General features: G+C 36.7%; 2 protein-coding genes across 3 annotated transcripts; one reads left to right on the forward strand and one right to left on the reverse strand.

Annotated features, from left to right (window-relative positions):
- The first annotated feature begins 1,323 nt into the window (after positions 1–1,323).
- LOC108810561 (bidirectional sugar transporter SWEET4) lies at positions 1,324–3,681 on the forward strand. 2 transcript variants are annotated; one of them, XM_018582664.2, is made up of 6 exons: positions 1,324–1,482; positions 1,591–1,627; positions 1,731–1,947; positions 2,814–2,975; positions 3,099–3,218; positions 3,305–3,681. In XM_018582664.2, exons 1-6 carry the CDS (start codon positions 1,440–1,442, stop codon positions 3,470–3,472), a joined length of 747 nt encoding a protein of 248 aa, XP_018438166.1. In that variant the 5' UTR covers positions 1,324–1,439; the 3' UTR covers positions 3,473–3,681. The 2 variants fall into 2 exon arrangements, with proteins under 2 accessions (XP_018438166.1, XP_018438167.1); XM_018582665.2 differs by lacking the exon at positions 1,591–1,627 and having other exon boundaries at positions 1,325–1,482.
- Positions 3,682–19,047: 15,366 nt separating this feature from the next.
- LOC108809707 (RNA exonuclease 4-like) lies at positions 19,048–22,666 on the reverse strand. Its single transcript, XM_056988142.1, has 6 exons — positions 22,544–22,666; positions 22,170–22,321; positions 21,937–22,067; positions 21,394–21,821; positions 20,329–20,409; positions 19,048–19,524 (listed from the first exon to the last, which is right to left on the reverse strand). The coding sequence occupies exons 1-6, from the start codon at positions 22,582–22,584 to the stop codon at positions 19,284–19,286; spliced, it is 1,074 nt and encodes a 357-aa protein (XP_056844122.1). The 5' UTR covers positions 22,585–22,666; the 3' UTR covers positions 19,048–19,283.
- Positions 22,667–26,314: the final 3,648 nt, after the last annotated feature.

Below are 26,314 nucleotides of genomic sequence, written 5' to 3' on the forward strand. Positions count from 1 at the left end.
GTATCGGAATGAAAAGAAGGAAAATGATAGTTAGAAGAAGGAAAATGATAGTTAGAAGACTGGTTACATCGGAATGCAAATTCGTAATCCACACAGTCGCATGCTTACTTTATTTTTGTATTGTTTTCTTCTACAAGAAAAAAACATTGCTTTGTCTACCTTCTCACAATTCACACTACACCTGTAAAAGGCATTTGCCTCTTGCTTGAAAATTGATTAATCATTTGAAACTTTTGTTTTAGTTGTAACTAATTCTCTATAACTCTTTATATCACCCAATAAAATGTATACTCGATTTAATTTATCAGGATATGATCTCGGAATTTACACAAAGACTGGTTCATATATAGTATATTTGAGAAAAAAATAAAGTAGTTTTCATTTTTTTTCAAACAGTAAGTTGTTCGCTGATACAAACAAAAATAAAAACATTAATGATTTTATCTTATTCAAATTTTGATGGATCAAATATGTAAAAAAAAAAGTTATAGGCTATGTGGAATTATATATACACTACGTTAGTTCACAGAAAAAAAATTGAATATTTTCCAAATATATGGGATATCTCTAAAACAGAAATGATGAAAAAGATACTCATTTACCTTTTCTATCATATATATGAAACATATAACTTAATATGACAACACAATATTAGAGCTATCATTAACCCTATTGCTTAAGTGGAATGTTTAAAAAACTTTTTTTATCTGAATAAATTTTTAAAAAAAACCAACTAGCAGCTTGTTCACGACCAAACAGTACAAATACCATCACTTTAGAACGCCTAATTAAGCATTTTCATCTTCTTCTTTTCTTTCTCTTTCTTTTTCTTAATTAAAAAAATGTTAAGCACTCCTTAAACAACCAAGGTTAATGGTGCTTTTTTTTAATTAAAAAAATTGTTAAGCACTCCTTAAGCAACCAAGGTTGGGTCGAGAAACTTGATTTTCTATCAGCTTGCTCGCTTACACTCACGTGGATCTCTCTGAATAGTGTTATTTTGTAAATTAACTATGGCCGTGAACAAGATTATATATTACAACTAAAATAACTTACATACGCACATGCATGTGATATATACACGTATTCTGTTTAATTACGGTAGGCACAATTATAATCATGGCTCCGAGCCTCCGAAAACAATAAGCCAGCGGAAAGGTATTGCAAGATAGTCAGATAAGTGTCATGATTGTTTCCTTGAACGGGAAAGAGAAACGCAAGGTCGCCTTCATTTCAATTCCTTAAACTTCTTGAGTTTCGCTTCGTCATCAAATACATATATACACATACTTGTATATGTATGCATGAGTACTTATACTTAGCAACGTCTCATCGTGTTTCTATAAATATAGGCAAAACCCCCCACACACACATATACATCTCTCTTTCTCTTCTGTTCTTGCTTCTTATCATTTAGAATTTGCTAATTTTAACGTAAAATGGTTAGCGCGACAGTGGCGAGAAACATTGTCGGCATTTTTGGTAGGCACAAAATACATACAAATATTGGTTTGCATTGTGTATGAACTGCATTTAAAGAATTTCTAATACTTTTTGCTATTATTATAAATTATTTGCTAATTGTCGCAGGAAATGTCATCTCCTTATTCTTGTTCCTCTCTCCCATGTAATCATTAAATCCTCGCACATAGCTAACACTAACATACATATCATAGTTTGAAATATTGAACAATTAATGTTTATAGAATGTATATGTATTATTAATGCAGACCAACATTCATAAAAATATACAAAATGAAGAAGGTGGAGGAATACAAAGCCGACCCGTACTTAGCCACCGTGCTGAACTGCGCATTATGGGTCTTTTATGGCTTACCAATAGTCCATCCAGACAGCCTTCTTGTGATCACTATTAATGTCACTGGTCTTGCCATTGAGCTCTTCTATCTCTCCGTCTTCTTCTACTTTGCTCCCACCCCGCGCAAGGTAAAATAGTATCTTACATTTCTCTTTCTTCTATTAATTATTAGCATAGTTTTGATTATTCTTAGAGCACTTCATATAAAAAGCATGAAAGAGAAACAAAATAAGTTCTAGCAGGCGAGATGATTCACCTCTTTTTAGAATCCCATCTCGCAATTTCTCAACTTTCAATTAGTTTTGCTTTAAAAATAAAATAAAAATTATCTGTTAAATGAAAATGTGTTAAAATAACAATATATTTTGGTTGAGATGTTCAATTTGAGTATTGCACCGATAAGGTTCTCCTTATACACAAAAAACCCCCCAAAAATATAAAACCATATAAAAATCAGGTTTAGTTTTGGTTTCCATCTTGATTCTAGTTAGTTTGAATCATATTTTTCGAGATACCCCCTGGAGATATATAAGTACAAGGTAACAGAATGCAGCTAAGTTTTTTATATGTGAGATATTTTACGGTTACTGTTTAACTTTATTGTTATAATATTTAACAGTTAATTACTTAATATTGGTCTGATTATAAAATTCTACGGAAGATTTAAAAGGAATTAAAACAAGAGTGATATATACTCTTTTATTTAAGTTTTGTGATGTAACAACAACTAACATAATTTATATTAAAAAAAAACATAATTTATATTTAGTGTGAACATAAGTTGAGCTCTGGTTAAATGGTAATTAAACCGAAGTAAACCAAAATTAACCAAGTCCATTCAATTATTGTCTTTTGGCTTCAAATGAACGCTAAGACACTGTAGCAACTAGCAATAGTCGACAATGACTGATTCTGGTTTTAGGATGTTGGTAGACAAAACAAAGTTTATGCAATTTATTCTGAGTTAGTCTAATTAAATTGATTTATGGTGCAGGTGAAAGTGGGGATATGGCTTATAGGAGAGATGGTGTTTGTAGGAATAGTAGCCACATTGACATTGCTATTGTTCCACACACATAACCAGAGATCTACTTTTGTTGGAATCATTTGTGTCATTTTTATTAGCATCATGTATATTGCACCTCTCACCATCATGGTATGATATTTTAATTTCCTCTAGTTTTTTTTTTGTAAATGAATTAATTTCCTATTTTCCCTAAACCTTTATATATTTTTCACCTTTTATAAGAAAAATACATCTTCGTTGTGACTTATTCAGAGTAAGGTGATCAAGACTAAAAGTGTGAAGTACATGCCGTTCTCTCTCTCACTAGCCAACTTTCTCAACGGAGTCATTTGGGTTATTTATGCCCTTATTAAATTCGATCTTTTCATTTTGGTAAACCACTTAACTATATATTTATCACTAGTGTCTTCTGTTTAGAAGTACTTACTAGTTTTGTTTATTTTATTCTTTTATTATAGATTGGAAATGGATTAGGAACAATATCAGGAGCAGTACAGCTTATATTATATGCTTGTTATTACAAGACAACACCAATAGATGACGAAGAAGAGGAGAATCTTTCTAAGGCTAACTCTCAGTTGCAACTCAGTGGTAACGAGGAACAAGCTAAACGAGTTTCAGCTTGATTATATCTTGGTTTAATCAAATATTCAGTTAGTTATCTTTTTCTAATTTAAGCTTGCGTGTGACTTATCTAAAAGTACCAAGATGCGATATTATATTTCGTGCTTAATCTGTGAAAGTCAAACTCCTTTTTCGTCTAGGAAAGATATTAACTCCCACATGTTACATATATAAATCTGTGTATGTTATCAAAGTTTGCTGACTTGATATGCTTGCACAATCAAAATTAAGTATCCAACAACCGTAAAGGGGGAAACCAGTGTCTTCTCGAGAAAAATTGTTGATTTTTACTTCTTTTCGTGTAAACATGGAAAAGGCAACAAGTAAAAAAGAGTTTTGTAAAAAAATCCTACCAGTTTACACTTTATCTTTATGAGATCAATTTTAAGTTAAAATAAATGGAAGATTTTTAAACTAAATAAGCGTAAAGAACAAATGACAGGTTGATTGGTGGTTCTCAAATGATTACGAATGCTAAGTGCATGAGTTGGAAATAAGCGGACGAAGCAAAACTATATATTCATTGCTTTACTTAGCTTGAATCCTCGTTACTAATGGAATCGAAGGGTTTTTCATGAAACAGGAAATGAAAACTATTAACTTTTTGACTTCACAAATGAATATACTGAATTATGTATTTCACCTAGGATTATTTGATCGGGTGTCAAACACTTCTGAGCCAAACAATTATTTAAGTTCAGTAAGTTTAAAAATTGAAACACTACAAGTAGATCAGTCCATTCTCGTGGAGTTAACTTTTTGTAGATCGCTCTTAATATCTAAACTATCATTTGGACTGAGATGTGGTGACAAATATTAGAGATGCGATGCTCACTTAAGTTATATTAAGCAACCTATTAGACTTTTGATGAATAAGTTAACCAAGGTACATGCACTAAGCGATCAGTTTAATAGCAACAATGAATTAAGACAATCAATTTATAACTTATTTATGTATAGCGCACGATTTAACACTCTAACACCATAGAATCAAGCCAACTACTCGGCCATGCAACAAAAACACACAGAAATCAAAACCGAATAATACATCGCTGCAATTATTAAAAAAAATAGAAATATGGTTCATGAAATTCTTCTCTAAGGCGAGAGAGAAATCCTTCTCCCTTACAAAGTAGTAAGTAGAAAATTGCAAATCAAAAAATCTATAGTATGGTTTCTCAGTGTAAAACTAGCGTAAAAATAGAGAGAGAGAGAGAGAGAGAGAGAGAGAGAGAGAGAGAGAGAGAGAGAGAGAGAGAGAGAGAGAGAGAGAGAGAGAGAGAGAGAGAGAGAGAGAGAGAGAGAGAGAGAGAGAGAGAGAGAGAGAGAGAGAGAGAGAGAGAGAGAGAGAGAGGGAAGTATATATGTGGAGGCACCATCGGCTCAAGAGGAAGGATAGGTTAATTATGGTGAATTTTGAAATATCTTGATAGTTTCCTTAAAATCACGAGCGGTTGAACGGCTACTCCGTCTAGGATTACCCACATGACTGCTCTATCCGACTGCTCTGCAAGAAAACTCTAATTTTTATTTTTTTCCTTCAAGTGTCATTCCAAAAGTTTTTCAACCTACTCTAGATCTTAAATGATTCAAAAGATACTCGAAAAACTCGATAAAACCTGAAAACATTTTTAAAGCATATATCTACAATGTTCAAAAACACAATATATCACTATGTTGCATGCTCTCTTGCATAGTTCATTGCAAGGCTTTCGCCTGATCATTGTGTTCTATACTTGAAATAGTTTTGTATGTACTTAATTAAAACCATTATATATATACGTATCTCTTCGCCAAACAATTCATTTTTCTGCACGAAATCTAGTATTATTAAGAGAAATCAATGTGTATCATATCACAGGCTTCATAGCACAGAAAAATAATAATTCACACTAGCTTCTTTTGCCTTGACTACATACGGTCCAGACTTTTCCGGCGTCTAAAGCGGACCAAAAAAATGTTGCTCCTTTATCCTAAATTGTAACTAAAATTTACAATATTTCAAATATATAATCATAAGTAGTAAATATTAGGAAAATTATCTTAAATATCATTTTCATAATACCATTTTTCATGTTTACACTAACCATTGTTACCACCATTTTCAATGAAATGTTTAGATTTGAAGGTTTAGGAAAACTTAGTTATTTTCAACAAAATAAATACAGAAACATCAAAAAATTACTTCCAGCTTATTTTATCTATTTCCCATTTTCTATTTGTAGTTTACTTGATTGATTTCTAGTACTGTTTTAGCCGTATTTTATACAAATCTAAAAAAACAAAAATTATAATTTATAAATAGAGCAAAACATAGAATAAAATACGCTAAAATCAACTTTACAATTTTTATGTTTTCACAAAGTGGCAGAAAATGTTAAATCCCTATGATAGTTTTAAGTTTTGTGAATTTTAAAAATCCCTAACAAAATTACAAAAACTTACAAAAAGGAAAAGAAGAAATAACAGAAGACTTATTTCGACAATTCATTTACTGAAAAACAGTGGAAGATGAGCATCTGATAGTTCAAAGTAATTGTTATAATATCCCTTATTCATATAGTTTATTTTTCTTTTAACACTATCCTTATTCATCTAGTTATTCTAGCAAACCAAAAATAAAAACAAAAAAAATGGAGAAAGTAAATTATTTAACAAAATAGAGGAAATCATTAAGTTGTTGTTATTGTTGGAAAAATAAAAAAGAAAGAAACTATGATTATTAAAAAAGGAGGAAAGGTGGTTTCGAACCTAGTGGCAGTATGTTTAAAGGAGGATATTACAGACACCAGACTAAATTGAAATAAAGGATACTTGGCGCCCCAAAAATATTTATTGTCTATGGCGTCTAAAGTCTTTGCTTCACGGATTTTAGTCCAAAGCCGGGCCTGACTAGATCTCTTTTTAATCCAAACTATACAATAGTAGATTACTATCACGTATTATACTTTTTAAATATATGGATCTGAGGATGATGATCAGATAATTGACTTAATGACACTTTGGTAATCAATCCTATCGAGAGATGTTAATCCATCAAAAGTCTAAAAGTAATTTCATGTGAATTTTTCTACCAGGTCTAAAGTGTAGAGAGAATAGGATACGGACTTAAGAAAAATTCAATAATTGGTATTAGAGCAGGATGATAAAAAAATCTATGAAAGACCAAAATACTTTTACATGAAAATCAGTTAGATTGTAAAAGTTCAGTTGTGAGAGAAATATCTTCAAAAAAAAACTCAAAAAGTATTTTTGGGATTAAAGGTACAAAATTATGCCAAGAAAATTCGCTGCAGGAAATAACACAAGGTGCATGTGGCCTTTGGTTTAAGAGAGAGAATGAGCGATGTCAATCCAACTCTCACATCAAAAGTTCATAAACAAAAAATCCAATATATAATAGAATGTCCAACTCTGATTAATACAAGAACTTTTTAAAAAGAACGTAAAATAAATCCCTACAAACTTGTAACTTAAGTCCAAAACTAGATTTTGACCCGCTTTTAGAAAGGGCGGATATATTTTTTGTTGAAAATTATTTTACGTAATAAAAATTATGATTTTTGATAAATTATATATTTTAACTTTTTATGAAGTTTATCTTAAATTTAATTATATGACTTATTTTTGTTATTTTTAATATGACTAAATTTTAGAAGACTCTAAATAATTTAACCCGTAATCTGATTTTATTTATTTAAACCAAAGTTAAACTTATTTTACACTGATTTTTTAATTTAAATAAAATATTATATCTTCAACATTTTTGTTTCATTTGTGCGTTTCAAAATATTTTCTGTAATTTTATTAAATTTAATTTATGTGATTTAGTTTTTATTTTAAATAAAACTATTGTGAAGGAGTTGAGATAATTTAGACCCATATTATGATTTCGTTGATTTAATCATTTGTTATTTTAACTTGATTTTATTTTGAGGTTTCATTTAATAAATGCTTTCAAATAATTAATAATGTGAAAGAGTTTTTTGAAAGATATGGTGTAAACATTTAGGAAACAAATTTTTTAAAAAGGCTAAGAATTGAATTATATTAAATACTCTTTAATGTAATTGAAAGATAATAACTTTTGATTGATTGCAAATAGTACTGGAAAAAAGTATAGACAATTTTTATAATTATTTAGAAATTTCAAGAGGGTAGACAATTTTTATAATTATTTAGAAATAGTAAGAACATGTTCCTATTAGAGGTGAAATATGAGTACGTCTAGATTAGGGTGCTTTGGATTCAAACAGTTATAGTTTTTGTTTGTTTACTCTAATAGCTGCATAATATATTACTCTAATAGATTTTTAACCACTAATAAAATATATAGTCAATAAAATAAATAAATAAAAAGAAATGATCTGAAATAAACTGCATAATTATTTTAAAGAAACAAACTGTCTTATCCCATGCTAAAACATGGGATTATAATATAAAAACCAATAAAAAAAACACCAGCAAAAACAGAAAATAAAATAATAGAACGGAAACAGCAGAAATCATAACACAACTGAATAAGTCATGTAGTCTCTAATCACTTTGTCTTCTCCAACTTCCCTGACTTCGTACACAACTTCTTACTGGTAGATGTGATGTCTTTCAGATCAGATTCTTCTTCCTTGCGCTTTACAGTAGGAGTTGAAATCCTTCAGAGTCGTTTTGAGAGTTTGAGTTCAATAACATAACCTTGTAGAAAACATACAAACACAGAAATTTCAATTAGTATACATAAGTTAACGATGCACATATGAAATATCCAGTTTCAAATATTTTTAAAATGATTACAAACCTCTCCAGAGGAAAGAGATGACGCCCAAATGTGGAGATCAATGTGAATGTGTTGTTTTGCGTGGTAGGATGGCGTTATTTATAATCAATACAGAAGATGAATTAGAAATAATATATGTGAGATATTTCAATCTTAGAATTTCGGACTGGTATAAGTTAGAATATTCCTTTTAGTACTTATTGATTGACATATTCTGTTCGATACTGTATTTAATTTTTGGTACTTCTTCCTTTTATTACTTCTTGATCGCGTATTCTGTTCGATACTTCTTGTCTTGAGCATGTATGGGATTTAAATGGTGATATAGCATTGATGGCTGCTATATATGCGTAATTACTTTGAGTAATAACTATTAACTTTAAATGCATAAGATATTCCCATTGTCAATCACGCAAAAATAGTTGACAGGAAACTATTGTTAACATATTTGCTAGATTTTCGGATATATAGCTATTACTACATTCGATTATATTTATGGGCTTTTGTTGTTCAAAATTTACGACCATATAAATAAGATAGATTAGGCTTCGATGAGTTTGGAATAGACCATTAATATTGTTAATTTTGAACTGCTATTCTTATGTCCAAACAATCTCTATTTAAATTTGTATTCATGTTTCCAAACACTTTCAATGGGTACTTCAACTTTAATAAGATAGATAGATAATATAATACTAATCGGACAATGAAAATTTTGACATAGGCTCAAAAATACCAAACATTCTATCATGTGAACATTCATATCTAACTGAAGATAACACATTTAGAAATATATTTCGCCATTTTACCTAGAAAAGTAATTACCCTCTAACTTAATATGCTCTGTTATATTTTTATTAATGTTGTAGTTAAATCATGTTTTTCTTTTTTTGCAAACCATGTTTGAGAAAGAAAAAAAAGTCTCACAACCTACTATTGTTTTGTGTATGTTTGAAAATATAAAATTTGCATAACTTTTTTATATGTATTAAAAGTCTAAAACAAATAGAGATGTATATTGGCGTGGATACACTATATTAGAGATAATGATCGAGAGATTGCGAGAGATTGTGATAAGTCTTAGAGATATGTTTGACACTCCTATTGTTAAGGAAGTGGTCGTTGATGATAAGGCTCAATAGCCGACTCTCTTGATGTATAAATACATTGTCATTGATAATCTAATGAAACAAGTACTTTCGATATCTAAATCTACATGGTATCAGAGCAGAGATCCTTAAAACTCTGACTCAAAATAAAATTCTCGTGTGTTCCGTGTGAAACACGTTATGGCAGGTTTGCAGCAAGTTGTGAAGAAGGATGAGCGTGTCTCACCTTATACGTTGTACGGCTCCGACAATCCTGGCGCCGCGATTACTTCCGTTCTGTTGAATGGAGAGAATTACAATGAATGGTCTTCAGAGATGTTGAACGCTCTCCAGGCTAAAAGAAAATTAGGTTTCATCACCGGAACCTTGAAGAAACCAGACGCAGAAAACATTGATTTGGAGAACTGGTTGACAGTTAATTCTATGATTGTGGGGTGGATCCGTACCTCCATAGAGCCAAAGGTGCGATCGACTGTTACTTATATCACCGACACACATTAGCTTTGGGAAGATCTCAAGCAGCGTTTCTCCGTTGGGAACACTGTTCGTGTTCATCAGTTGAAGGCAAAGCTTGCCTCGTGTCGGCAAGGAGGACAGTCTGTGCTAGACTATTTTGGCAAATTATCTACACTTTGGGAGGAGTTGCAGGTTTATCAACCAGTTCATGTATGCTCATGTGGAGCAGCTGCAGCGATGGCCACAGAAAGAGATCAGGAAAGGATTCATCAGTTCGTGATGGGGCTAGATGACTCACGGTTTGGTAGCATGTGCACAAACATAATAGGTCTTGATCCTCTTCCCTCTCTTGGTGAGATTTACAACAAGATTATCCGAGAAGAGCAGAGACTTGCAGCAACACGTGCTCGTGATCAGCAGCAAGAAGCGGTTGGCTTTGTGGCTCGACAAAACACCTCAACACCTTCAAGCGATGCGCCAAGCAAACCAGAGAATACCATTCTCAGATCTCGGATGTTGTGCTCTCATTGCGGTAGAACATGACATGAGAAACGAGATTGTTGGCAGTTAGTGGGATACCCGGAATGGTACACTGAGCGCAATGCTGGACGAGGACAGAGTAGTGGTTCCAGAGGCAGAGGAGGCAGAGGTTCTGGCGGTCGTGGTCGTGGACAAGTAAGCAACGCTCACGCAACCAGCTCCAACACCTCTTCGTTTGCAGAATTCACACCTGATCAGCTTCGAGCACTCAGTCAGATGCTTCAGACAAAGGCGAATGCCGCGAGTACTCCTGCTCCTTCGTCTGATAAACTCTCTGGTAAGAAACATTTTGGTGAAGTGATTCTCGACACAGGTGCGTTGCACCACATGACTGGAGATCAGTCTCTTTTGACTGAAGTCGAGATCATACCACCATGTTCTATAGTTTGCAGATGGCAACATAACACTTGCTGTTAAGATGGGTTTTTTACGGTTATCTGAGAAGCTTGTTTTACATCAAGTCTTATACGTACCTGACTTGAAATGCACTCTTATCTCAGTTGCAAAACTTTTAAAGCAAGCAAATTGCTTGGCTTTGTTTACTGACTCTATTTGTGTAATACAGGACCGTTTTTCGAGGATTTTGATTGGAGCCGGTAAGGAGCGTGACGGTGTGTATTACTTGACGGAGGTTGTTTCAGCAAAGAGTCATCGAGCTTCTCTCAGTTCAGATCAATTTCTATGGCATCGGCGATTGGGACATCCTTCTTTTACTGTGCTTTCGGATTTGTCTTTTGTTTCTTCTAAATCAGCTGGCTCCAGTCATTGTGACACTTGTTTTAGAGCCAAGCAAACTCGTGAGATTTTTTATGATAGTATGAATAAAACAACAGATTGTTTTTCTCTCATTCATGTAGACGTCTGGGGTCCGTACAGAATCCCTTCATCATGTGGTGCTGTTTATTTCTTGACAATTGTGGACGATTTCTCACGAGCACTCTGGACGTTTCTTCTGTTAGAAAAATCAGAAGTCAAAACCACTCTTAAAATATTCATACAATACGCAGACAATCAGTTCAAAAAGCCAGTTCGTATGGTCCGTAGTGACAACGGGACTGAGTTCATGGTTCTATCTTCTTACTTCAAAGATAATGGCATAGTTCATCAGACTTCTTGCGTTGGAACACCGCAGCAAAATGGACGCGTCGAAAGAAAACATAGACACATCCTAAATGTTGCTCGGTCTCTTATGTTCCAAGCAAGCATTCCCATTAAGTTCTGGGGAGAGGCGGTGCTAACAGCGGCTCATGTAATCAATCGAACACCCACTGCTATTCATCATGGGTTTTCTCCGTATGAAGTACTTCATGGTGTGAAACCTGACTATAACACTTTGCGCGTATTTGGCTCTGCTTGTTACACTCATAGGAGGGCTCGAGACAAAGATAAATTTGGTCACCGTAGTCGCCTCTGTGTGTTCGTGGGGCATCATTTTGGAAAGAAAGGTTGGAAGGTTTATGATATCGATCGTGATGAGTTTGTTGTCTCTCGAGACGTCATCTTTAGAGAGGATATTTTTCCTTACGCTGAGCCTAAGATGACTCCATCTCTACGACCAAATCCAGTTCCCACTGATGATGATTGGGTGCTGGTGCCGTCTGACGACAGGGGGAGTAGCAGTGTTATCTCTCCAGTCACTCCGCCAGATGCTACTAAGTCTCTTACTCCTACTGTTCCTGCAACAGAAACAACTGAGTCTGCACAAGTAACAACTTCTGAAACAGAACAGTCTACTTATACAAGTGAACCTCCTACGACTACCATTCCCCCATCAGTACTAGCTCAGTCAGAACCACCTCCTGCTACGACTACTTTACCAGTAGAACAAGCCGCACCAGAACCTCTTGGTAGAGGCTTGCGTGAAAAGACTAAGACTGTTGCTTTACAAGATTATCACCTCTACAAAGTCACCGTCGCACCAGATGGTAATACACACTTCACGCCTCTGCCGACTACAACTTCCTCTGACGGTTCAGGTACTTCTCTTTACCCCTTGTCCGATTACATCAATGATGATCAATTTTCTTCTGGGCATCGTGCTTTCTTGGTTTCTATTACTAGCGAAACAGAGCCGAAGAACTTTAAAGAAGCAATGCAGTTGAAAGTATGGAGAGACTCAGTGGGCAAAGAGATTGTTGCATTGGAAGATAGTCATACTTGGGATATTACTGACTTGCCACCTGGAAAAGAAGCCATAGGATGTCTTCGGGTGTTTAAAATTAAGTTTAATGCAGACAGGACAATCGAACGATACAAGTCACGTCTTGTGGTCAATGGCAAGAGTCAAGTGGAAGGAGAAGATTACAAGGAGACCTTTGCTCCAGTAGTTAAAATGACTACGGTTCGATCCTTGTTGCGTTTGGTAGCTGCTAACCAGTGGGAGGTGTATCAAATGGACGTTAGTAATGCTTTTCTACATGGTGATCTTGAAGAGGAAGTGTACATGAAGTTACCACCCGGTTTCCGTCACACTCATCCCAACAAATTTTGTAAGCTCCGCAAGTCACTATATGGATTGAAACAGGCTCCAAGATGTTGGTTCAAGAAGCTTTCAGATGCCTTACTTAAGTTCGGTTTCGTTCAGTCCCGGGAGGATCATTCCTTGTTCTCGCTTTCCCGCAAAGGCATTGGCTTCGCGTTCTTGTGTACGTGGATGATCTGGTGATTTGTGGAAACGATGCTCACATGCTTCGGCGTTTTAAGGAGTATTTGTGCAGATGTTTTGCGATGAAAGACTTGGGGAAGCTTAAATATTTCCTTGGCATTGAAATCAGTCGAAGGCAAGAAGGGATTTTTATTTCACAAAGAAAGTACAGTCTTGACATCGTTACTGATACGGGCAATCTTGGCTCCAAACCTGCCTTGACACCTCTTGAGCAGAATCATAAGTTGGCTGAGTCAAAAGGACCACTGCTGGCCGATCCAAAGAAGTATCGTAGGCTCATGGGACGGCTCATTTATCTTCTCAACACACGTCCTGATCTCTGTTATTCCATTCACATTCTCTCTCAGTTTATGAAAGCTCCACGGGAAGATCACTGGCAGGCAGCTCTTCGTGTAGTTCGTTACTTGAAAGGGACACCTGGTCAAGGGATTATTCTTAAAGCTGACCCGACATACCTTTGACAATTTATTGTGATGCAGATTGGGGAGCTTGTCCTTTGTCCCGACGTTCACTCAGTGCCTTTGTTGTCATGCTTGGTGGCTCTCCTATTTCCTGGAAAACAAAGAAGCAGAAGACGGTTTCCCATTCGTCTGCAGAAGCGGAATATAGATCAATGGCTGCAGCACTCCTTGAGATCAAATGGGTCTGACGTCTCCTTAAAGATCTTGGAGCAGAACAGACAGAACCAACACATTTTTCTGTGATAGTAAGGCAACCTTACATATAGCATCAAATCCTGTTTTCCATGAACGAACAAAGCACATAGAGTCTGATTGTCATTCAGTATGTGATGCAGTTAAGAATGGCACTATCGTTACTCAGCACATCAGAACAGAGTTTCAGATTGCTGACATTCTTACTAAGGCGCTAGGACGAGCTACATTTCGGAATTTAGTGTCCAAGTTGGGCATCGTGAATCCTCACTCTCCAACTTGAGGGGGAGTATTGGCGTGGATACACTATATTAGAGATAATGATCGAGAGATTGCGAGAGATTGTGATAAGTCTTAGAGATATGTTTGACACTCCTATTATTAAGGAAGTGGTCGTTGGTGATAAGGCTCAATAGCCGACTATAGCCGACTCTCTTGATGTATAAATACATTGTCATTGATAATCTAATGAAACAAGTACTTTCGATATCTAAATCTACAATGTACAAGTACTAATTAGTAATTATTTTAAACTAAAAGTAATTAATAATTGTTGGAATATTCTACTCACTCCGAGTATATAGGAAAGATAGACTCGTATATATTTTGGTTGTTGTGATATCTAGTTCAGATTTGATCCTCATAGAGATGTATATATATGATGTACGTTGCTTCAAGTCAATACACAGAAACATTCCATCGATTCTCTTTCTCTCTGTTCCATTATATGGTATCAGAGCCTGAATTTTTTTCTTGATCATTAAAGTTTGACGTGAAACATCTTCTGAGATGGCGACTGAAACTAACAAACACGACCGGTGAAATTACCACCACGAACTCGATAACGACGGTAGTAAGGAGGAAGATCTCCCCATACGACCTGAATGCTGCGGACAACCCCGGAGCTGTGATCTCGCAACCATTACTGCGAGGACCGAACTATGATGAATGGGCTTGCGGGATTAAGACAGCGCTCTCCTCTCGCAAGAAGTTTGGGTTTCTTGATGGATCTATCAAGAAACCAGATGAAGGATCTTCTGACTTAGAAGATTGGTGGACGATTCAGGCACTCCTTGTGTCTTGGATTAAGATGACGATCGAACCAGCCCTTCGCTCGAACATCTCTCACAAAGATGTTGCTCAGGATCTATGGGAACACTTGAAGCGAAGATTTTCGATTTTGAATGGACCACGAATTCAGCAGATCAAAGCTGAATTGGCGACGTGCAAACAGAAGGGTATGGCGATTGAAGCATACTTTGGTAAGCTTAATCGTATTTGGGATAGCATGGCAACCTATCGACCTCTTCGAGTCTGCAAATGTGGAAACTGCACCTGTGATCTTGGAGGCCTCCAAGAGCGAGATCGTGAGGAGGATAAGGTGCATCAGTTCTTGTATGGCCTCGACGATGAATACTTCCGCACTGTTCGCTCGACGCTGGTCTCACGTACTCCACTCCCATCTTTGGAGGAGGTTTACAATATGGTGAGTCAAGAAGAAGATATGAGGAATACGACCAAGCTGGAAGAGACTTCCAATGCTCCTGTGACGGCCTTTGCTATTCAAGCTCGAGGGAGAGGTCGTGGTGATGATCCAAACAAATCAGTGTTGTGTAAGAACTGCAACCGTACGGGTCACTCATCAGAGAGTTGCTTTGCTGTGATTGGATATCCTGAGTGGTGGGGAGACAGACCACGGGGAAGGACGACTGCAGGAAGAAACCGTGGAGGTTACTCTAATGGAAATGGAAAGGGGCGAGGTTCTACATCGCATGTGAATGCTGCGCATGTCTCCACACCGCAAGTTGCACAGGCCAACTATGTGGTCACTGACAAGGATCGTGATGGCGTCACTGGACTGAGTGATGCACAGTGGAAGAGTCTACTCAACATTCTCAATGCTGGTACTGGGAAGAGTCAAACCAATGGCACTGACAACTTAACCGGTATGTCTTCTAATCCTTCTTGGATTCTTGATACAGGAGCGAGTCATCACTTGACTGGTAAGCTTGACATTTTGAGTGACTTGCGAGACATGGAACCGGTCTTGATTATTCTGGCAGATGGTAGAGAGAGTGTATCAGTTAAAGAAGGAAAAGTCAGACTTGGGCAGAGTCTTGTGTTGAACTCTGTTTTCTTTGTTGAAGGAATGCCTTCGGATTTGATATCTGTAGGGCAACTTATGGATGAGAATAGTTGTGTTGTTCAGATGGCTGATCAGTTCTTGATTGTTCAGGACCGCACTACGAGGATGGTGATTGGAGCGGCTAAGAGAGAACAAGGAGCATTCCGCTTGCGCAGTGTGGAGTGTGCGGCTGCAGCCATAACCAAGAATGAAGAATCTTATGAGCTGTGGCATAGACGGATGGGACATCCTGCTGCGAAAGTTGTTTGCTCACTTCCTGTTGTTTCTAGTTCTGCTGATTCTGTTTTTCTGAATAAAGCGTGTGAAGTTTGTCTCCGCGCTAAACAAACAAGATCTTGTTTTCCAGTTAGTATCAATAAAACAATGAAGGTTTTTGATATGATTCACACTGATCTTTGGGGTCCATATAGAACTAAATCATGTTCTGGTGCGCGATACTTCCTCACTATAGTGGATGATTACTCCCGTGGAGTTTGGATATATCTTCTCAAAGATAAAACAGAGGCACCTACGCACCTAAAGAATTTCTTGGCTATGGTTATGACACAATTTCAAACTACTGTGCGAACCATTAGAAGTGACAATGGGTCGGAATTTATATGTTTGAAAAATCACTTTCTTCAGCTTGGCATTGTTCACGAGACGTCTTGCGTAGGAACTCCGCAACAAAACGGCAGGGTCGAACGGAAGCATCGCCACATTCTCAATGTAGCACGAGCACTTCGGTTTGAAGCTCACTTGCCTATCGATTTTTGGGGAGAATGTATCCTTGCTGCTGGGTATCTGATCAATCGCACACCTAGCTCTGTTCTCGGTGGTCTTACGCCGTATGAAAAGATCTATAATAAACCTCCTGTGTACGATCATCTTAGAGTGTTCGGCAGTTTGTGCTACGTTCACAATCAAGCTACGAAAGGAGATAAGTTTCAGCCACGAGGAAACAAATGCGTGTTCATGGGATATCCGTACGGCAAGAAGGGGTGGCGCGTGTTTGATATGGAAAAGAAAAAGTTCTATGTCTCTAGAGATGTGGTTTTCTGTGAAAAGGAGTTTCCTTATGCGAACTTGACTCAGAAAGATGCAGTTAACACTGGGGATCCATTGCTATGGGAACCTATCTCTGGTTCTGCTATTTACGAAGAAGATGATCGACAACTTTTACAGGGAGCCGTTGGAGTGAGTTTGGGCTCGGAAATGGGCTTATCAAATCAATCTGCCAAAGATGCTAGGCCCATTAGTACTTCTGTTTCAGATTTGGCCCAAAAGACAACAGACGCTCCTGCATCTTCTTCGATGACGGAGACGCCTTCTTCTCGCTGTGAACCTGATTCTGTTCCTGTGCCGGCACCGGAACTTGGCAGAGGCCATCGGAAACGCATTCCTCCTGTCACACTGAAGAATTTTGTCACCAACTCGGCGCAGACACGTCTTCTTGCACATACGACGAATGGAAACAAAGAGCTTCTCTATCCGATCTCCAACTATATGAGCTATGGACGGTTTTCTACCACACATACAGCGTATCAAGTCTCCATTCATAAGATTACTCCGCCACGAACTTACAAGCAGGCTGTCTTGGATGAGAGGTTCCGGAACGCGATGGGAACAGAGGTTGATGCGTTGGTAGCAAACCAAACGTGGGATGTCGTTGATTTGCCTCCCGGGAAAACACCAATCGGATGCAAATGGGTATACACTGTGAAATATCGAGCTGATGGAACCATAGAGAGATTCAAAGCTCGGTTGGTGGCGTTAGGCAACAAACAAGTCGAGGGTGTCGACTATAAGGAAACGTTTGCTCCGGTGGCTAAGATGGGAACAGTCAGACTGCTATTGGACGTTGCTACTAAACGGGGATGGGATGTACATCAAATGGATGTACATAACGCTTTTCTCCATGGGGATTTAGCCGAAGAAGTATATATGAAGCTTCCACCGGGATTTCAGACGACTGATTCCAACAAAGTGTGCCGTTTGCGAAAGTCGTTGTATGGGCTTCGTCAAGCTCCTCGATGCTGGTTTGCGAAGTTGTCCTCTGCTTTGAAGGACTATGGATTTGAACAATGTCTCTCCGACTACTCTCTGTTTACTTATACAAGAGGTAAAACTCATATCCAGATTCTTATCTATGTTGATGATTTGATTATTACTGGTAATCAACCTGCTGCGGTGGAGTTCTTCAAGAAATATCTTGCATCGTGTTTCAAGATGAAGGACTTGGGACTCTTGAAATTTTTCTTGGGCATTGAGGTAGCGAGAAACAAGACGGGGATGTATTTGAGTCAGAGGAAGTATGCCTTGGAGATTATAGAAGATACTGGATTGATGAACTCAAAACCTGCAACTTTTCCGATGGAACAGAATCATAAGTTGGCAGTTTCGAATTCACCTTTACTTGAGCATCCTGAGATATATCGGCGTCTTGTTGGTCGGTTGATCTATTTGGGAGTCACGAGGCCGGATTTAGCTTACTCAGTGCATACTCTTGCACAGTTTATGCAAAGCCCGCGTGTGGATCATTGGCAAGCAGCGCTGCGTGTGGTCAGATATCTGAAAGGGAGTCCAGGACAGGGTTTGCTGCTCAGGGCAGATGAGGATTTTCAGATTACGGGCTGGTCAGACTCGGATTGGGCAAGCTGTCCTATTACTCGACGATCGATCACTGGCTATTTTGTTCAACTCGGCAGCTCACCAATCTCATGGAAAACCAAGAAGCAACACACAGTGAGTCTATCCTCTGCAGAGGCAGAGTACCGGGCAATGGCTTATCTTACAAAGGAACTCATTTGGCTTAAGCGATAACTTATGGCATTGGGCGTTCATCATCCACAACCTATGCGTCTATATTGTGATAGTAAAGCAGCACTTCACATAGGTAACAATCCAGTCTTTCATGAAAGGACGAAACATATAGAGTTGGATTGTCACTTTATCAGAGATGCTATCTTGGCTGGTCTTATTACGACATCTTATGTTAATACGAAAGCTCAGCTCGCTGACGTGTTTACCAAGGCGTTGGGAAGATTTGAATTTGAGGGGTTTCAACACAAGTTGGGCATTCGAGACTTGTATGCTCCAACTTGAGGGGGGGTGTTGGAATATTCTACTCACTCCGAGTATATAGGAAAGATAGACTCGTATATATTTTGGTTGTTGTGATATCTAGTTCAGATTTGATCCTCATAGAGATGTATATATATGATGTACGTTGCTTCAAGTCAATACACAGAAACATTCCATCGATTCTCTTTCTCTCTGTTCCATTATAATAATTGAAAAGCAATGAATTCTTACAAGTGCAGTAACAATTTATGCGTCTCACACGAGACATACTGTAAAATGTAGATACTATATATATTAGAAATAACAACTGATTCTTATTCGACATTATGCTACTAAATTAAAAATCTTGAAAAGGTTTACGAAGTAATTATGTGAAATTACTCAACTTAACCCCATAGTTTTAAAAATCAAGCGAGGGAGTCCAAGCACCAACAATAGTAGTCGGAGCGAGAGATGGAAAGCATTTCATCAGGAGACATCCTCTCGACCGCGTTCTGCCTCCAAGCCACTTGGTTGCTACGGTTGTGCGCGTTGGCTGCTAAAGGATAAGTTTCAATCTTGTTTTTCTGATATCTCATTCTCGTGTAAAGCCTCATCGTCGCTACACAATCTTCGTATGGGTCTTGTATCCCAACATGAACATCATACCTATAAGCAAATCAATAATCGTCATTAATATATGGTCTTGATTCTTGAACATTAGACTATTAATGTGTATATTTAATTGATTTCAAGTGTTTTAGATTACTTCTGAGGTTGGTAGACACGAATATATATAGATTATATATGGAACATATGGTATGAGGCATTACACACTACTCATTCCTAAAATTTTACATACAGAAAACAAGGGTATACTATTTGAACTATATATTTACGATAAAAGAAAACAAAATCAAATAAACAGGTTGACGTAAGAAAAATCAACGCTAATAAGTATTAAGTATCTAGGGTAAAGTAAAATGTCTAACCATGTAAGTTCGTTTTTTATAATGATTTCATTTTGTTTACTTCGATGATAGTTTTAGTCGTACAACCTATATGTTTATGTGTAAATTTAGAAAACAATATATTAGAAAACATGTGAATCTTTTACGCTTTTAACATATAAAGTATCAATATATATTATATAGGTAATGTATGCATGCATCTATAATCACTTTCCAAATTAATACTCCTTCCGTTTATCACTCTAGGTTTATGCACACAAATTAAGAAAACATATGATTTTGTATATTTTCAAGATAAAAACAAAATTACCTATACATCTAACCATATTTTCAACCAATAGAAAAATAAAATGAAAATTTTTTTGTAATAAACTTTGCATTAAAACTCTAAAACGATACTTATTTTGAAACGAAAAATTTTTTTACAACGACTATTAAATCGAAACGGAGGGAGTATGTTAGGTTCGAAATATTATTACAAAATCAAGATTAGATATAGTACCCGAGATAGGCTTGGGTCAAGTACTTGAGGGAATTGCTCAGCTTGCTTGTTTTCATCAACGGAGGGTATTTCGCAGTATCCCTACATATAGCAATAAAATTATACAGATTTCCCCGTCATATAAAAACTCACATAAAATCAAGGGTTATATATATATATATATATATATATATATATAATCAAGGGTTATATTGAAAGATTTTAAGTAACACTAAAGTCAATGTTTTGAAAACCGACCCGGAAACTGAACTGGACTACTTACCGGGTCACTGGGTCATTGGGTCGACCGCGGGTGAACCGCGGGTGAACCGCGGGTGAACCACATATTAAAAAATAAATAATTTTATTATATAATAATATATTAGTTATGAAAATAAAAATATAGAAACCAAAGTTAATATTTTCTAAATGTTTTTAAAACATAAAATAGTAGTTTGGATATATAAATATTTTATGTTTTAAAAAATATTAAATACTCAACTTTACTTTTTTTATATTTTCATTTTCATTTGATATACAAATTATCAAAAATTAGCATAGACTATTTAAGTTAGAAACATGTAAAACAAAAAAATCATTTGTTAATCGGCAAAAAATAGAGTTGTAAAACTTAGAATTTAGAATAGATTTTACTACATATTTATAATAAAAAAAATAGTCAAAAAGGAAAAAAAGAAGAAGAAACAGAAGATACAGAGTCAGTAGAAACTAGCAGAAGAAGAAGAACAATGGAAAAAAAAGTCCGAAAGAAACCTAATTTTAGTTGAAATTTTAGAATATAAAAGATAAATTAAAAAATAACTAAAAGTTTTAGAAAATTTAAAAGTTATCTATTGGTCCAACCAGTGATTCAACCGGTACCGGGTTTCGGGTTTTAATGGGTTTTTGCGGGTTTTTGCGGATTTTAAATTTTGGGTTTTTCATAAAACCCAAACCGGATTTATCTCGGGTCACCGTGTTTACCGGTTCAACCGCGGGTCCGGGTCGGATTTCAAAACACTGACTAAAGGAATCTACTTATGTATGTATATATCCTCTTTATATTTTTCTTTATAGAAATGCCACCTTATCATGGAAGAAGGATATTCAAGTTGAAGGCGGTCAAGATCGTGATCGAGGCCATGTCCCACGAGAATCTTCCCTTTCTCACCTCTTGGACGAAGCTTCCACATGGGTTCTCCATTACAAAGAAACTCTTGAATCTTTCTTTGTGCATGTTTCAAGGGCATAGCGTCCCTTAGATTCTCTGGACGTATGCCGGTCTTCTCATACCTATAGTTCCTCACAGCCATGGACGGTTTCACGTAAGTATGGAACATAACGTTGTCGCTCTCATCCGTTATGCAAACCCTTGCGCATAGATCCAGCGACCCATCGCTTCCGCCTCCTACCATCTTGCAAGAGAGTGCAACCACTTTTGGGGACCTAGACGACGTATAGTCGATCATGGCCTTATCTCTTATGCCTAAGGCTGCCATACGAGTCGTCAATCCCTGAAACAGAGAAAATCATATCATATATATATATATATATATATATATATATATATTGTTGTGCAGTAGATTATTAAAAAAAAATAATTATGATAATATGAGAAGATAATATTACCGCATTGACGCTTGAAAATTGGCATCTCTCTTGATGGATCCTAGAAGCGTTCGGGCTTTCCAGGATCATCAAGCAGAATCTGCATCCGCGAACGCTGAAAATGTTCTTGCATTCTTGTTTTGGCAATGGCCCTATTAATATATATAACACAATTAAAAGTAAATACACATATCCGTCGTGAATATATAAAACGATATATTTCTCTTTATATATATATATAGCTTATCATTAACCTATGAGATGTTCCCGGAGGGACTCAAAAGATCGGCAATGTTTCTTGCAAACGCCACATGTAGGCTCATGACCGGAGTGATACGAGATCTTCATGTGCTCCACTAAATGTTCCATTTTGTTGAATTGCTTATAACAAGCTGCGCACTTGTTCCTGCACGTACGTGTACATATGTATAAAACTATAACTTAAGAAAAACCTTTAAGAAAAACCTTTTTTTTTTGTAACTTTTTAAGGAAAACCTTTATTTCTAGTTTTTTCATCAATTGATTATAGAATTTGGCTGTGATACTGGATGCACGTACCCTCCATGATTTCTTTTCGATATTTTGATATGAATATAATATAACACCCGTACGATGGAAAATATGTTACCTTAGGGTTTCCGATGACTCCATAGATGATCTGCAATCCATGGTACGTATCGGAAAATACAAACAAAAACTTAACAACTTAAGAGATGATAGAGTTTAAACAACTGTTCTGGTGATTTTTTTGGTATTATAGATGTGTGTGAAGAATGGAGAAGGTGTTAGAAGGTATTTATAGATGAATACACAGAAGAATGAGAAGAAAAGCAAAGACCATTCTCTAAACAGACAAACACAAATGCCTAATGCGGTGGGGTCGCTTCTTATGGTAAAAGTAATCACAATTTACTTCTCATGTGTTTTGAACAATATATATTACTAGTACTAGAATATGTGGGCACATGTGTGTGAATACTTGATTTCCATTTTTATAAACAAAAACGGGTACCTAAGCTAATTCCAAGTAATTATGTGATTAAAAAATGTCTCGAACATTAAGTTACAAATTGTTTATGGATGATTAAATAAGAGAGTATAAGACTATGATAACATGTCTTTTAACTCTGATTTTTTTTTTAAATTTAACTATTTCTCAAGAGGGTGACATTCTAGTGATTTGAAGTTCTTGGAACATACACTTAGAAGACTATCTTTTTGACCGATCAATGGGCCAAGTATAAGATTCTAATGTATAGTGTTTGATCCAAAAAGATTCCGATTTCTTAAAAAAGGTATTATTCATGAGAAAAATTGTGTTCAAGAACAGAAAAAGATAATGGTCCTTTGGTATCTGATCAGACAGTGTATATACACCTATCTAACATTTCTTGCCTCAAAAATCAAAGTAAGAATGAGTTTTGGTTAAAAATATTTCCTCAATACGTTTCATCCATAATAATTCACAGTAACACAACTACAATTCCACAGTCTGTCAACTAGCAATTTAATTAAATCAAATATTGGTCCGAAGAATAATGATCTTGTCTGTTTTATATAGGAAAATAATAAACTTTATGTTGTAGACGATTTTGCAAAAGAATTGGCAGAAACGTTAAAATTCCTATAGATATAAGATATGCTAGAATCGTCAAAACCAAACATGTGAAAACTGAAATGAAACAATCCTAAGAGAATGCCAGAACTGTGAGCCTTTAACATGAATTCATCATAGACTTATTCACATTCATATCAATTTTCCCTCAATTAACAGTACAATCTACATTTTTTAAGTATACATTTTCCGCACTTGTGTTTGTGTACACATTCTGTTCATGAAATTCTTGTTCCACATATATTTAAGTTTATATTTAGAGGCGGCATGCATGGTTGGTCCATGCACATGTATTTAGGTTGATAAAGTTAGCATATTCTCCATATTCCAGATGCTCTTTTGATGTGATTCATGACTACATCTATATAGACTAACAAAATAAAACTACATATAAAAACTATTAAAAAAAAACACAATCTATATAGCTCTTGCTAGAAATATACACTTTTAATCAAATTTCCTTACATAAAACCTCATATCATAAACATTTTAAACTTTTTACTTCCTCCGAAACTGTTATAAGCGTTATATTTTGCTGCATACACTATAGTTATATTGCCACGGGCTGATTCGTATAATATCCGGAGTATGACAAAAATTTCTCATATTTGACCTAACGCAAGCAATAATAAAAGTTGGAACTAATGTAAGAAACGAAGTGTGACGATTGGCAAGTCTTTTAAAAGTGATGGATAATATTTTGAAGATGCAAGAAGAGCTTGCAGATGTCAATAGTCTTTCGTGACTAATTAGGCGACGAAGTCACTGATATTGGATGCATTAGTTGTTACTACATAAGGCATGCGGAGTGGTGGGTTACCATGTGAATGCAAGGATATGCTGAGATGGAGAAGAATAAACTGAGGATTTATGTCTTGACGTAGTCGTTGAAGTAGTTGCTGATGCAGTGTGTGTCAGAGAGTGAATCAGGAGGTATGCGGAGTGGTAGAGACTATGTGGATGCGAGATGCTGAGCTGGTGTGTGATAAACTTGAGGAGCAAGTTTATACCGTGGAGAAAAGGCAAGAGATAAACTTGGGGAGCAAGTTTATGCCTTGAAGAATAAGTACATTTTAAGAAAAGGAAAGTGTACTTATTAATATGGAAGTTGTCCATATATCCATGTTGCCTTAGAGACTATGGTTTCAGGAACGTGGAAATCACTATAAAAGAGCTATGGAGTCGTGGGTATTCCAATAAGACACTTGGGGCTAATCTTATAGAGGAAGGGTGAAAATCTCTTAGGGTGTTTTTGGGTCGTGCCGAAGCAGTTGCTGAGGTACTTGACGGTGGAGAGACATGAGCGGGTAGCTTAGGATTTGTTCAGTAGCAGTTGTTAGGGTGTTAACAGGCTAGCGAGGCTGATTAAGCAGAACTTGTAATTGATTTGTACAAGGCGATTTCTAATAAAGCTATTGGTGTGTGCTTGTGTATTATCTCTCTGGTTTACCTTCTGCATTACTTAATTGTGGTGTCATCTTTGCACTAACAATTGGTATCAGAGCGGGTCACCTAAGTTACTGGTGTGATCCTGAAGGTGAAGATGTACACGATTGTTTGATGCAGAAGACAATCATGTTGGATGATGGCTGGTGGTATGGTCATTGGAGGGCGCACATGAAGCTGTTGGTTTGAGGAATCAAAGAGCGTGCGTGGATAGCTGTGAAGACTGGATGGGAGGAGCCTACCATATTTACAGCAGAGGGGAAGAAGCCGAAGCCTAAGGAGCCAAGACAAGGAGTGGTTCAAGAGGTAGTTCGAGAAGTAGTACGGCGGATGCGTCAGAGCCTGATGTAGTACTCATGAAGAAGCAGACGGGTGTGTCTGTGATGTTTGTATTGACATCTAAGCATCTATATTTTAGCTTAGTATGCAATCAAGCAGGGGGAGAAGTGGTGACGTTCTGGTCCAAGGAGTGCATATCTCGTGGGGGAGAAGAGCATGGTGATGGACGTCCTGATGTAGATGGTGCATATCTCATGGGGGAGAATATCATATCTATGAATGAAGATGAAGATAGTGCAAGTCTCGTAGGGGAGAAAGGCATATCTAATATGGAGGTTTCCAGGTGAGGAAACGTGGTTGTTAAACCAGAAAGGTTGTGCTTGATTTGCACATAAAGCTAAAAGGGAGCGATTGAAGATGCAAGAAGAGCTTGCAGATGTCAATAGTCTTCCGTGACTAACTAGGCGACGAAGTCACTGATGCTGGAGGCATTAGTCGTTACCACATAAGGCATGCGGAGTGGTGGGTCCATGTTGATGCAAGGATATGCTGAGATGGAGAAGAATAAACTGAGGGTTTATGTCTTGACGTAGTCGTTGAAGTAGTTGTTGATGCAGTGTGTGTCAGAGAGTGAATCAGGAGGCATGCGGAGTGGTAGAGACCATGTGGATGCGAGATGCTGAGCTGGCGTGAGATAAACTTGAGGAGCAAGTTTATATCGTGGAGAAAAGGCAAGAGATAAACTTGGGGAGCTAAGTTTATGCCTTGAAGAATAAGTACATTCTAAGAAAAGGAAAGTGTACTTATTAATATGGAAGTTGTCCATATATCCATGTTGCCTTGGAGACTAGGGTTTCAGAAACGTGGAGATCATTATAAAAGAGCTATGGAGTCGTGGGTATTCCAATAAGACACTTGGGGCTAATCTTATAGAGGAAGGGTGAAAATCCCTTAAAGTGTTCTTGGGTCGTGCCGAAACAGTTGATGAGGTACTTGATGGTGGAGAGACATGAACGGGTAGCTTAGGAATTGTTCAGTAGCAGCTGTTAGGGTGTTAAC

The sequence above is a fragment of the Raphanus sativus genome, chromosome 6 (genome assembly GCF_000801105.2).
Source record: "Raphanus sativus cultivar WK10039 chromosome 6, ASM80110v3, whole genome shotgun sequence".
In the NCBI taxonomy this organism is placed as follows: domain Eukaryota; kingdom Viridiplantae; phylum Streptophyta; class Magnoliopsida; order Brassicales; family Brassicaceae; genus Raphanus; species Raphanus sativus.

Bases quoted from the DNA above. Each gene is read 5' to 3' on its own strand.
- LOC108809707 (XM_056988142.1), bottom strand. From the start codon at position 22,584: ATGGATTGCAGATCATCTATGGAGTCATCGGAAACCCTAAG. The intron at 22,068-22,169 runs GTTAATGATAAG...ATATATTAATAG, and splicing joins CCTCCGGGAACATCTCATAG to GGCCATTGCCAAAACAAGAA. The intron at 20,410-21,393 runs GTGGCATTTCTA...TGCTATATGTAG, and splicing joins TATCCTTCTTCCATGATAAG to GGATACTGCGAAATACCCTC.
- LOC108810561 (XM_018582664.2), top strand. From the start codon at position 1,440: ATGGTTAGCGCGACAGTGGCGAGAAACATTGTCGGCATTTTTG. The intron at 1,628-1,730 runs GTAATCATTAAA...TTATTAATGCAG, and splicing joins TTCTTGTTCCTCTCTCCCAT to ACCAACATTCATAAAAATAT. The intron at 1,948-2,813 runs GTAAAATAGTAT...TTTATGGTGCAG, and splicing joins TTGCTCCCACCCCGCGCAAG to GTGAAAGTGGGGATATGGCT.